Source organism: Podarcis muralis, chromosome 6 (assembly GCF_964188315.1).
Source record: "Podarcis muralis chromosome 6, rPodMur119.hap1.1, whole genome shotgun sequence".
NCBI classification, from domain to species: Eukaryota; Metazoa; Chordata; class Lepidosauria; order Squamata; family Lacertidae; genus Podarcis; species Podarcis muralis.
In genome coordinates, this window is record NC_135660.1 from 9,035,437 (window position 1) to 9,047,433 (window position 11,997).

Consider the following 11,997-nt stretch of genomic DNA (forward strand, 5'->3'; position numbering starts at 1 on the left):
TTGAGTCTGGTCTCTGCCTGGACGGGAGACCTCCTTGTAGCACACCTTCAGCTCCATGGAGAAAGATATATATATCTGAAACAAGCCTGATCTTGATTGAGATAAATATATATATATATATATATATATATATATATATATATCAATCAAGATCAGGCTTGTTTCAGGTGCCTTATTTCTCGTCTCTTTCCCCCTTCTCGACTACAATTCTGCCCCTCTCCAGGCCACTCCATTTCATACTTCCCCTCATGAATGGCCTCAGCCCGTCCTTCTTGCACCCATTTTACAGTCTCTCCTTTCACGGTTTTTCCTCACACCCATTTCATCGGCGCCCTTTTCCTCTTATTCCTCATTTATCGCCCAACACCCCCTTGGTTTCCCCTCCCCCACCCCCTTCTTTACCCTACAACTAACCTCCCCTCCCCCATTCTCTCCCCCGTCCTGAAGCAGCAGCAGCAGCCACTAATTCTCCCCTCTCGCCCTTCCTCCATTGCTCCTCCCCACTACGATTTCAACCCAGCCGCCTTCCTCGCCGGGGCAGGGGCGAACTCGGAAACCCCGTTTACAAGACTCGGGGTGGCGGGAGGAGGGGGAGGGGGGAAAGCGGGACGCCGTCGGTCTCCTCAACTGCTGCAATATTCCTCCGCGACTCACAGCGTAAAGTAGTCCCACACAAGGTCTCGCCGTTTTCCGGCTTGAAAAAGCCAGAATCCTCGTTAGTCTTCATGAATGGGGGTTGGGGAAAACATACAAAACAACTGGTCCTTCTCGGGACCAGCAGGTGGGAGGAAATGGCTGGTTCTGTGGTGGGCTTGCTCTTGCTCTCCCTTCCCCCCTCCCACTCCGCAACCGCAAGTTGCTGTCCATATCCCTCCGCAGCAAGAGGAAGGGGGAGTAAAAGTAGTCCCGGCCAACGGGAAGGCTATATAAAGCCGGCGCCGCGGAGGCGCTGCCTTTTCAGTTGAGGAGAGCGGTGGTTATCGGAACATGTCAGGCGGCTCCGCGGATTACGGCAGGTAAAATGTGGCGCGCGGGGAAAGGGGAGGCGCGGCCTTGCGTGCCAAGAGCGGCGTCGGGCTATTTAAGGCTCGAAGCGGAGGCGTCGAGAGTGACGGGAGAAGCGCTTTCGAGGGCCGTGACGTTGGACAAGCGGGGCGGCGAGAGGGACGCGCCATGGTCGCCGCGCTGCCTCCCAAGGCCGCTGCGGCTGGCGCCCTCTTCGCCCTCCCCTCGCTCCGTAGATCGAGGCCCCGCTCTTAAAACGTTTCAGTAGACATCTGCCTCCCTCTCACGGAGCGACGGGGCCGCCTTTCCCCACTCTCCCCTCTGTAAATGCCTCGAATAGTACAACCCGAAACGGTTGGTTCCGCCCCATCTCGCTTTCATGATTGGTGCCCTTTCCCCGAGTCTCGGCTGCGCCGCAACGGGGGACGGGCCTTCCCCCCCACTTTTTCAAGGAGGCCGCATGGTTTCGTCCAAGCGGCGGCCGGGAAGGCTGCCTCCCCGAGCGCGCCTGCTTCGGAAGATTCCATTTTCACTCGACCGAAAAGGGGGGGGGGGGGACAGGGTCGGGAGGCGTGCGGCTCGCAAGCTGTTCTCGGCCTCGCCAGTCCCCGGCGTGTCCTCGACTTGCGCAGTCGAGGCTCAGGGACGGGGTTCTCGCGAGATTTCGGCGAGAGGGCTGAGCACGGGAAGGACGGAGACGGGAATGCACGGGTTGAGAGCGGGTCTCGCTGCTGATAACGCGGCACGTGCCCTGCCTTCGCTTTTTTTAGCGCCCCCTCCCCCTCTTCGCACACCGCTTTGCAGGCATTGTAAGGTGCGGAAGCTGCTTGTCAAAACCAGCTTTCCTTACACTGCAACCTGTGCTGACTGAAGATAAATGGAGTAGCCTCTCTTCCACGTGCAGGCCAGGGTCTCCCTTTAACGCGAAATGCCCCCCCCCCCCCCAAGATCCCTCCTTAATGCAATGCATATTGCTGATGTGAAATTTCCATAGAAAACGACTTTAACTTACTATAGCCGGGGCTGTAGGTAGGGGGTGATCTGCATCTGCTCAACCTAAAATGGCGGAGACAAACTGTTTGCAACAGTGAAGCAACCTCTGAGCATTTTTTTGAGGTAGCAGATAACATGTGAGAAGTAGACTGCAATCTGCTTCTAGCTTTCTTTGGAAAACAAAATCGCCTACCAATTTTCCTTAGTTTATAAATGACTTTGTATTCCTGATGGTGGCCTGTATGCAGCACGTGCTGTGTGTGGCCATGTGATTTCCATGCCAGCAGCATACTACACAAAGATTTCAGTTCTTAGTACCACTGGTGTTTGATTCTGGTCTAAATAGAAATTGAGAAATTATCACGAAGACTTAAATGTATTAAGTCTTTAGTGTATATTGGTGGAGCTCACCACCTTGTGGAAAAGTAGGTTGAGTGAAGACTTGCCAAGTTAGTCTTGGGTCTAAAAAATTCCATTTCACAGTACACCAAGTACATTTCTGACAAAGCAATAAATGTGGGTGCTCATCCTGCATTCTGAGAGTGCATTTAATCTGGGTCTTACCATTTTATGCTTACAATATATACATACTGAAGGGTTTGGAAAATGAACAAAACCAAATCCCTGATTCTTTTGAAATGGCATTCCTTGTGTTTCCTTTTATTTTCTGTTTTTTTGTTCTATGTGTAACTGGAAATTTCAATTAAAAAAAGAGAAGGAAAAAAATGCATTCCTTGATTTAAGGATGATTTTTAAAAATACTTTGAGTACAGTGAGCAGTTCAATAATGGTGATATTCAGATAAGTTGCTTAGAGTAAACCAATTTAAATTATTGGCCCTCATTTAGTCACCAATTTGTTTATCTGCTCTAAATAAAAGTTGATTTCCAACTTATGTTGGCAGTTGGGAGATGGCAGCTGTAACATTGTTGGTAGATGTGCTCTGGAGTAATTCATCACAGTGTTTGTATCAGTATTTAATTGGCTGCATCCATAGAGGTTAGAAACTTACTGGCTTGGCTGACAGCTTTGGCTTTTTTATTTAAACAGAGACCATGGCCCAGAGGGAATGGACCCCGATGGCGTCATTGAGGTTAGTATTTCATTGATAGTGCCTTTAAAATGTCGTTAGGGATGACGAGTGAAGTAAAACATTTTTTTTTCTTTTGCAGAGCAACTGGAATGAAATTGTTGACAATTTTGATGATATGAACTTAAAAGAATCCCTCCTCAGGGGCATTTATGCATATGGTTTTGAGAAACCTTCAGCTATTCAGCAGCGTGCTATTATTCCATGCATCAAAGGTAAGCTAGTAGTAACGTGCTTATTATTGGTAGGTCCTAAGTACTGTTCTTTGGCTTGAGTTCCCAGCCTTGGGGTGGAAGTAAAACACATCTTTCCTTGTAAAGTGAGATGATGGTATACCATCTTTCGGGACTGACCTGAAATGGAGATAATTTGTAACTGCTGATCACTTGAAAAGGAAATAACAGTTAAGCTGATTCCTTGATGTGTTGTGTGGGAGCAGTAAATATCTATCCTTTTTTTAGGGTATGATGTGATTGCTCAAGCTCAGTCAGGTACTGGCAAGACAGCCACATTTGCTATTTCCATCCTGCAACAGTTGGAGATTGATCTCAAGGAGACCCAAGCACTAGTATTGGCCCCAACCAGAGAACTGGCTCAACAGGTATTGATAGTGTAGTTAAAAGCTGCTTACATGTTGCATAGGTTTCAGGTTCCACAACTGTAGGACAGTTAACATTCCTTGCAGGGTGACTTCTTATCTCTGGGTTATAAAAATGGAAACAGGCCTCTGTCCCACTAACTTTTCTCCTTTAAATACATGGAGAGAAGTCAGCTGGGACAATGGGCCTCTGAAGCTGTGATGAAGTTGGGTAACAGCTGTGTAGGAGTGATGAAGGGGCATATCCACAAGTCTCCATTATATTAAAACATTTTAATCTGAATTTTAAGCCTTCGTAAAAAAAAGTAAGGGCACTCTTGAAAAATGCATGCAGTTGTGCAACATGGAAACTGCAGTGCGCATGTGATCAGTTGATTTTTCTCTGTATGTATGTAATTTGTACTGTGTGTGCTTCAGTCTCTTAAATCTTCTGTTTTGAACAGGTTTTTGTGGCACTACACACTTCCATTAAATTCTAGTTCTTCTGAATAGAACATTCAAAATTGCGATAAATGTTTAAGACCAACATAGAACTTCTGGAGAATTTTATAGTTTGACTTGAGTGCATAACAACTTAAAAAATATTTGAAACAATTGTCCAAGTGACTTAGGGGGAGGGGGTGGGACCTATGCATTTGCTGTTAATACAGTTCAACAAGAAGATCCTAGTGAACTTTTGAGTTGAATTTTACATCATTTCTTGTGGAAGACAGCAGGATATTAGAAATGAAATTAAGCATTGACAGCAATCCATAACTTGCTTCAGGGGAGGAAAGGAGTCTAGGATGGGTTGACACGGTATCAGTTACTTTTCAGTTTAGATGATTTTGCCTAAGTTAAACTGCTTTAAATATAGCATTTTCAAGAAAGCTACCTATAACTGGTAATTTGCAGTTTTTAAGTGGATATACCAAGCTGTTTGATAAATGATAGGTAGACATTTGTAAAGAACCTGCCAAGTTTTCACCTCTAATCTCTGAGGGTCATTTATTTAAATGTTACCATAAAGTTGTACTGTAAGTTGTACACTGAAACAATGTGGCCCAGGTAGATCCTAGTTTTAAAAGGCACTACAATGCTTCTGTATGTGTGGTGACTGGTAGCTATTTTCTGTTCTGATGTGCAACCAAATCTAATCTGCAGTTCTACATTGGGAGTACTTTATATCGCTTTGCAAAACCAAGGCTCCCCTCAGTGTAGAAGAACAAATACTTCTCTGTAGTAAACTACCTGACTGAGGACAGCTTCAGATGTATTACATTTCTTTTGGAGATAACGTTTGTGGATAGGAAAGGCATTGCAAGCTGCATGTAAAATAATCAAGTACAAGTTGCATGTGTCAGTCACTGCATACAGTATAGATTCATTGGGAAGCTGTGGCTGGTGAATAAGTGGAGCAATGCTTAATAACATGCTAATTGAGACATATTATTTCAGATCCAAAAAGTTATTCTGGCTCTTGGCGATTATATGGGTGCAACTTGTCATGCTTGCATTGGTGGCACAAATGTTCGCAATGAGATGCAGAAGCTGCAAGCAGAAGCTCCCCATATTGTGGTGGGAACTCCAGGACGTGTGTTTGACATGTTAAACAGGCGCTATCTGTGTAAGTAGTGAAGTACTAATTAAACTCTTAGTGGGAATGTGTTTGAACAAGCAGTGACTAAAATATCTTAATAGGCGTGCTATTCAACTGAATAGGCAGAAGTTCCAGACGTAGGAATGTGCAAGATTGGTGGTTTAGCATTGATTTTTCCTGCTGAAGAAGAAATCAAAAGCGTAGTTTAAAAGAACCCTTATAATGCTTCCAAAATGTTTCCTTTTCGTTCTAGCGCCTAAATGGATCAAAATGTTTGTGTTGGATGAAGCAGATGAAATGTTGAGCCGGGGATTTAAGGATCAAATCTATGAAATTTTTCAGAAATTGAGCACAAACATTCAGGTAAAAGCAATATCGCAGTAACAATGGCCATTAAATTTAATAATAAAAAATTATTATTAGTGCAGGTAAAGTTACAATGTAGCTGCGTAGTGCTGTATTGTCGTTCCCCCTGCACAAAGCAAAATTGTCTCTTTTCTATCCTTGTCTGTTTTGATTCCACGGCAGACAGGGACGCTTGGTTTCATACATTATCTCCTCATTGACCAGCTTCTTGAGCAATTTTAGACCAAACCACTTAAAAGAAACACTCCTTTCCTGTTCAGGTTGTTTTGCTGTCTGCCACTATGCCAATGGATGTGCTGGAAGTGACCAAAAAGTTTATGAGAGATCCTATTCGTATTCTTGTGAAGAAAGAGGAATTGACCCTTGAGGGTATTAAACAATTCTACATTAATGTGGAGAGAGAGGTAAGGGGGAAGTTTAATAATCTTGAAGGCACTTCTTGTACAAGCACTGTGCTAAAACCACAGAAGTTGGGGTTACAAGCCTTGGCTTCTGTAGTAATGCTAGCACGGTACACACAAGAAGAAGAACAAATGCACTGGATCAGTAAAAGACTTGGGTGGACCTCTTTCTTAATGTCCAGTGTCCTAGTCTGGAGTTTTGGTGCAACACTACTTAATGTCTAGAAATACGAGTCACCTTTAGGATTCTACTTCGGAGTTTTATGTGTACCTCATGCAACTCTCTTCCTTGTGAGAGACATGACAAATTCCTTAACTTTACAGGAATGGAAGCTTGATACTCTCTGTGATTTGTATGAAACCCTGACCATTACGCAGGCTGTCATTTTCCTTAACACAAGGAGGAAAGTAGATTGGCTTACAGAGAAAATGCATGCACGAGACTTCACTGTTTCTGCTCTGGTAAGTGTTGATACTGAAGATGCATTGCATGCTATGGTAATTGAGAAGCAAATACTAAGGCCCAGTGTATATACTAAGGAAGTGGCATTCCTAGTCCTAATGGCATGGTATTGCATACTTGAGTGGTGAAATTTGAGCACTGGAAGAGACTTCTAGACCCCTTGGAAGCAAGGTTCCTCTTTTGCTTAACTCCATTCTCAGAGGTTTAAACCTGCTGCATTCTTCATCCCCTCTGTATTTTCCAGTATACCTGCTTATTGCAGATAAGAAATGTGCCTCAGTTACCAGAGGAATAGTTTGGCAAAGTTTTGAATATTTTATATTTAAAATGGAGACATCTTTGGATACTTAAAAAGTTGCTTAACAAGCTTTCTTTATCCATACAGCATGGTGACATGGACCAGAAGGAGCGAGATGTTATCATGAGAGAATTTAGGTCAGGTTCAAGCCGTGTCTTGATCACTACTGATTTATTGGTAAGTAGCCATGGTCCCTGCCTTTTGTGCGAACCTACCCAAAGCTGTTTTGTTTGGTGCAGGTTCTTGTAACCTGAGCTACTCAAGCTGTTGGAAGAGTAAAGACCATGCTCCACTATGGACTTGCATTATTGTAGTTCATCACTATAACATGGTCAACAAAGCTATAAGTATACTGTGACCCTGGGGGAAGTTTCTTTGTGTTTATAGTAATTTATTGCTTGGGTTTGTAGGCTCGTGGCATTGACGTGCAGCAAGTATCGTTGGTTATAAATTACGATCTGCCCACCAATCGTGAGAACTACATTCACAGGTCAGTTGAATTTCCACTCAGTTTCCATTCCGAATCTTCTTCAGAATCTGCACACCCTGAATACTTGTCTTGCTTTCTTGCATCATATACTACAGTGTGTGTGTACGTGCACATAGTGTTGTGAGGATGGGAGGGGCAGAGCTTCTTTGTTAGCCAATGAAACAAAACAGTGGGAAAACTTGTTTGTATTGGAACCTCAGCAATTAATTATTGGTTTTCGGGATAGAGCTGCTGAATTAATGTTCTGTGGCATGTGTTGTTGAGTCTGCAAAAGTTCTTTAAAGAACTACTACTGTTGTATTGTGATTAGGAAAGCAGAGGTTTATGTTGTTTCCAAAGTTGCTATTAGTTTTCCTTCCTAGAAGTAAGTACTTTACCTCTTTCAGCTTGTTCTGTTGCTTTATTGGGAGTTTCTTTGTGCCAATACCTTCACTGCTGCTCTTTGGTTCTTCTTACAGTGGGATTCTTTCTCTGGTGTATCTTCTAATAGCTTTCAGTTTATCTCCCTAAGCTTAGCTATCTATCATAGTGGCTTTGTCCCCTAAACAAAGTAAATTGTACCTTGTTACTTGATGTAAAAAAATACAGGAGTCGCTAGCCCAGTTGATGACGGGATGGTGCTCAGAAGCGACGTTGGCGTAATTTAGGACGTGGATTCGTAAGCGGCACACTGTTTCAATAAAGAGCGAGTTGGTATTTATATACTTTTCTTTTGTAATGATTGTTGTGAGCTATGTTTTGTCTTAAAAGCTCTTAATACCTTGGTCAGGTGAAAGCAGAAGTTGTGGGTTTTGTTTTTGTTAACCTATATATCTGCAGTGTGCCCTGTAAATGATACTGCAAAAACTGGTGGTTCTGCAAAAAGTGGTGGTAAGTTTTCCCACTGAATAAATTTGTGTCTTTGAGGAAGTAAATGTAATGTTTGGCTTCAAGGGATTTGGATAATTTTGGTTAAAAAAAAGGTTTGTAATTTGTAGGCTGACATCAAGCTCTGTCCATGTTTAAAAGCCGATAGTGAGCTTCTAACTTGCCTGAGTTATGCAGAAGTGGGGTGGGGGAGGTATTGCTGGGTGTAATGTGGCTTGTCTGTGCTGCCAAAAGCTTTCTTTAGTTGGTATCTGCCAGTACTCAAGAGAGTAAAATCTTGCATATGCTTTCGGCACAAAAGAATAACGGTGGTATAGTACAGCGCAACAATGACAACATTAATCTGCCAGTGAGTACCACGTAAAACAATTTTTGCCCCTGGAAACAGGCTATTTAAAATGAGTTTAAAAGTAGCTTCTTCATACTCTTTTCCCTGTTCTGTGCAGGATTGGCCGCGGTGGTCGTTTTGGCAGGAAAGGTGTGGCTATAAACTTTGTCACTGAGGAGGACAAGCGGATCCTTCGGGATATTGAGACTTTCTACAATACTACAGTGGAGGAAATGCCAATGAATGTGGCTGACCTCATTTAATCCCTGGGATTGAGATGTTTTTGGAATGCAGTGCTCGCTGTTGCTGACTAGGCGATCCACAACGGGCATTGTGCTTCTTTCTTGGGAGATACATTGAATCTTGTCTCAATGCTCATTACGGATCAGAAATACAGATTTTTGATAAGCGAAACGACATTTTGTCGTGAGCTTTTGTGGGGAGAGCCTTTGGCTTTCGCCTCTTTAGGGTTTTAGACTGTTGGGGTTGGGTGGAAAGTCATGGGGTCTGTACATTTTTTCTTTATTAGAAATTTATTTCCTAGTTCTGTAGAAGTGGTTGTGCTAGATGTTCTTTTTCATTTAATTATTTACTTATGGACTAAAAGGTATAAGTGCTGCATAAAATCAGCCAATTATGTTAAACTGGCATACCTACTTTTATTGTATATGATAGTTCTATAATAGACTAAATTGGCCTTTCAAAATGTCTAATCTTTTATAAGAGCATTAAAAATGCATTTTTGTTTGCTATGTATTTATTGAATAAAGTATTTAATTAGTGTTAAGTGTGATCTGGACCCTGTTGCTAAACCCCAGCAAGCAATCATTACTATTGTCTTAGTTAGGGTTAAACCCATTTAAATTGCCATTTGCACATGTCTTAATGAAGTTTGAATGTTCAATAAAATGCTTATATATTCACTTGACTGAGCTGCAGATTTCTTTGGACAAGTGCCTATAGTCTTGCATTAGATGCACCAATATTTCATTCTACCCTAGGGAAACTACCATATTTACTTGAGTCTAATGTGCCATCGGGTCTAATGCACACCTTGTTTTCTGCTATGTGATTTGGCCAAAAATGAGCGTTAGATTTGAGAAAATATGGTATTTACCTGAATTGATGTGTTAGACTTTTACTCGGTGGTGATAGGCCTTTATAATCTGGTTTTGGCGTATTGGTGCTGTGACATTCATTAGATCACCAATTTATCTCTTGTTTCTTCTTCAGCCCAGGACTTGTGCATCCTTTCCAGCTATATGACTTGGGCTTAGACTGACAGAAAAACGTGACTCTTGACATTACAAATCAGTTAAAAATAATTATTCCAGCTTGCAGATAAAGAAGAAAAATCTGGCACCCCAAAGGAAGTAAAAGCAAAACTGATCTCTTTGTCAGCAGTATAATTTCACAGTATCATCTGCTGATGCCTAGACTAGGAATGAATAAGCCGTTCTAAATACAGTGGTGCCTCGCAAGACGAAATTAATTCGTTCCACAAGTTTTTTCTTCTTGTGAGTTTTTCGTCTTGCGAAGCACGGTTTCCCATAGGAATGCATTGAAAATCAATCAATGCGTTCCTATGGAGACCGTCTGGGGACAGAGGGGAAGCGCCGCGCGCCTGTTTTAAAGCAAGGGGCAGCGGGGAGAAGATTGCTTCTCCCCGTTGCCTGCCCCGCAATCTTCAGGGGCAGCGGGGAGAATCGCGCGTGCCTTCCCCTCTGTCCCCGGACCTGTTTTAAAGCAAGGGAAGGGGCAGCGGGGAGAATCGCTTCTCCCCATTGCCACCCCTTGGTTCAAAAGGGGTCCGCGGACAGCGGGGAAGACGCGCTGCACTTTCCCGCTATCCGCTGAACTTGTGGGGCAAGCTTCGTTTTGCGAAGCAAGCCCATAGGGGAATGCGTCTTGCAAAGCGGCTAAGAAAACGAAAAACTCCTTCGTCTAGCGAGTTTTTCGTCTTCCGAAGCGTTCGTCTTGCGGGGTACCACTGTACCGGAGCAGGTAGATTTCTTGAGGAAATCTCAGATGAGGGATTACTACTTTCCTCAGGAGAATAGCAGCACTATAGCTGTTGCTACTGGCAAGATTCATTTCTAACATAGGTGATTTATAAACTGATTTAAATAGGGGTGTTGATGCTATTTAACTTGTAGTTCTTTATATCCTGCACTTTTGCTTCACGGGGACAAAAACCAATAGGTTAAATAGATACATTAAGATCTAGTAAAAACATGCAGATCATCGCAGTGGAATCACAGCACCAGCCCTTTGCTTGGAAACAAGCCTGTTCCCAGGTTGTCTGTAAAAGCACTGGAAGGTGATCAATGGGACAAAAGAAATATATTCTGTCCTTCAGTTTGTTTCCTGGGTTTATAATCCAGACTTTTAGCATACTTGATGCATGTTGTATCAGCTACTTGTTTTATGGGGCTGGCTTTTCACTCATGTCATGGCCAGTAGTTTACATAAAGCCTTCCACTAAATGCTACAACTTGTTGCTTTCCACCACAATTTGTGAAGCAAAATACATCACATGTAAACGAATGGCTTCCCCACTCTGGTTGCTGCCAGTGATGGTTAGATTAGTGGTACCTCAGGTTAAGTACTTAGTTCGTTCCGGAGGTCCGTACTTAACGTGAAGCACCACTTTGGCTAATGGGGCCTACCACTGCCACTGTGCCGCCAGAGCACGATTTCTGTTCTCACCCTGAAGCAAAGTTCTTAACCCAAGGTACCACTATATAGGCAAAAGTGGTGCCTGGTCTGGATCCAGACTTTGCAATGGGGTCTATGTCTTGGGACTTTGAAGATGACATGATAGAAGTTTATAAAATATGTGATGGAGTGAGAAGGAGATCAATGAATTTTTTTTCACACTAGAAAACTTGTGGACATCCAAGGAAGATCATTATGTAACTTGCCTCTGCAGGAGGCAGCGATTGCCACCAAAGGATTAAATTCATGGGGGATGAGGCTATCCATCACTATTAGCTATAATAGCTATAGCTACAATATTAGCTGTAATACTTCTGAACACACCAGATTCTGGAAACTGGAGGGGGAGATGGCTATTGTGCCCAGATCCTGCTTAGGGTTTTCCACAGGTATTGGCTGCTGGCCACTGCAAGAACAATGCTGGAACAGATTGGTCTCCAGTAGGCTGTACCTCTGTCCTGTGTGTCATTCCCATGCCCCAGCAATGTTAGGTCTTCAACACCAAATTAGCCACATTTCAGTGTGGGTCAACGAAAAGTAAAATCAATGCAAAAATGTGCATGAACAGGTGGCAGCAACCTTTAAATACCTGGGTGTAACCTTCCAGGAAAGGGGCTCCTGGCGCTTTCAGATTAATAATACTATTGCAAAAGATCTACCAAAGCGTTAATAAGATTCTTTTATGGGAAAGGGGGCCAATACATACCGGCAGCCTCCCAGGTCTTTGCTGCCAAAATACTATCACAATTGTTATATGGATCCCAGATCTGCAGCTTTAAAAACCTTACTCTCTTAGAGGCA

At 43.1% G+C, this 11,997-nt stretch overlaps 1 protein-coding gene and 3 non-coding genes across 6 annotated transcripts; all 4 read left to right on the forward strand.

Annotated features, from left to right (window-relative positions):
- The first annotated feature begins 901 nt into the window (after positions 1 to 901).
- Positions 902 to 9,401, forward strand: EIF4A2 (eukaryotic translation initiation factor 4A2). Of its 3 annotated transcripts, none has more exons than XR_013393105.1 (12): positions 902 to 1,016; positions 3,049 to 3,091; positions 3,171 to 3,303; positions 3,550 to 3,689; positions 5,124 to 5,292; positions 5,519 to 5,628; positions 5,892 to 6,035; positions 6,357 to 6,494; positions 6,881 to 6,970; positions 7,204 to 7,283; positions 7,872 to 7,972; positions 8,597 to 8,737. XR_013393105.1 is itself a non-coding variant. In XM_077929723.1 (11 exons), the coding sequence occupies exons 1-11, from the start codon at positions 988 to 990 to the stop codon at positions 8,739 to 8,741; spliced, it is 1,221 nt and encodes a 406-aa protein (XP_077785849.1). In that variant the 5' UTR covers positions 902 to 987; the 3' UTR covers positions 8,742 to 9,401. The 3 variants fall into 3 exon arrangements, 1 of the variants encoding a protein (XP_077785849.1); XR_013393104.1 differs by having other exon boundaries at positions 7,872 to 7,976; positions 8,597 to 8,736; XM_077929723.1 differs by lacking the exon at positions 7,872 to 7,972 and having other exon boundaries at positions 8,597 to 9,401.
- LOC114598238 (small nucleolar RNA SNORD2) lies at positions 3,406 to 3,476 on the forward strand. The gene has a single exon (XR_003706994.1). It is a non-coding gene; the product is annotated as a small nucleolar RNA SNORD2 (small nucleolar RNA).
- Positions 5,688 to 5,817, forward strand: LOC114598274 (small nucleolar RNA SNORA63). Its single transcript, XR_003707014.1, has one exon. It is a non-coding gene; the product is annotated as a small nucleolar RNA SNORA63 (small nucleolar RNA).
- LOC114598236 (small nucleolar RNA SNORA81) lies at positions 6,065 to 6,245 on the forward strand. Its single transcript, XR_003706992.1, has one exon. It is a non-coding gene; the product is annotated as a small nucleolar RNA SNORA81 (small nucleolar RNA).
- Positions 9,402 to 11,997: the final 2,596 nt, after the last annotated feature.

Coding starts and splice junctions, on each gene's coding strand:
- EIF4A2 (XM_077929723.1), top strand. CDS start 988: ATGTCAGGCGGCTCCGCGGATTACGGCAG. Junction 5,293..5,518: donor GTTAAACAGGCGCTATCTGT/GTAAGTAGTGAA, acceptor TTTTCGTTCTAG/CGCCTAAATGGATCAAAATG. Junction 6,036..6,356: donor ACATTAATGTGGAGAGAGAG/GTAAGGGGGAAG, acceptor TTAACTTTACAG/GAATGGAAGCTTGATACTCT.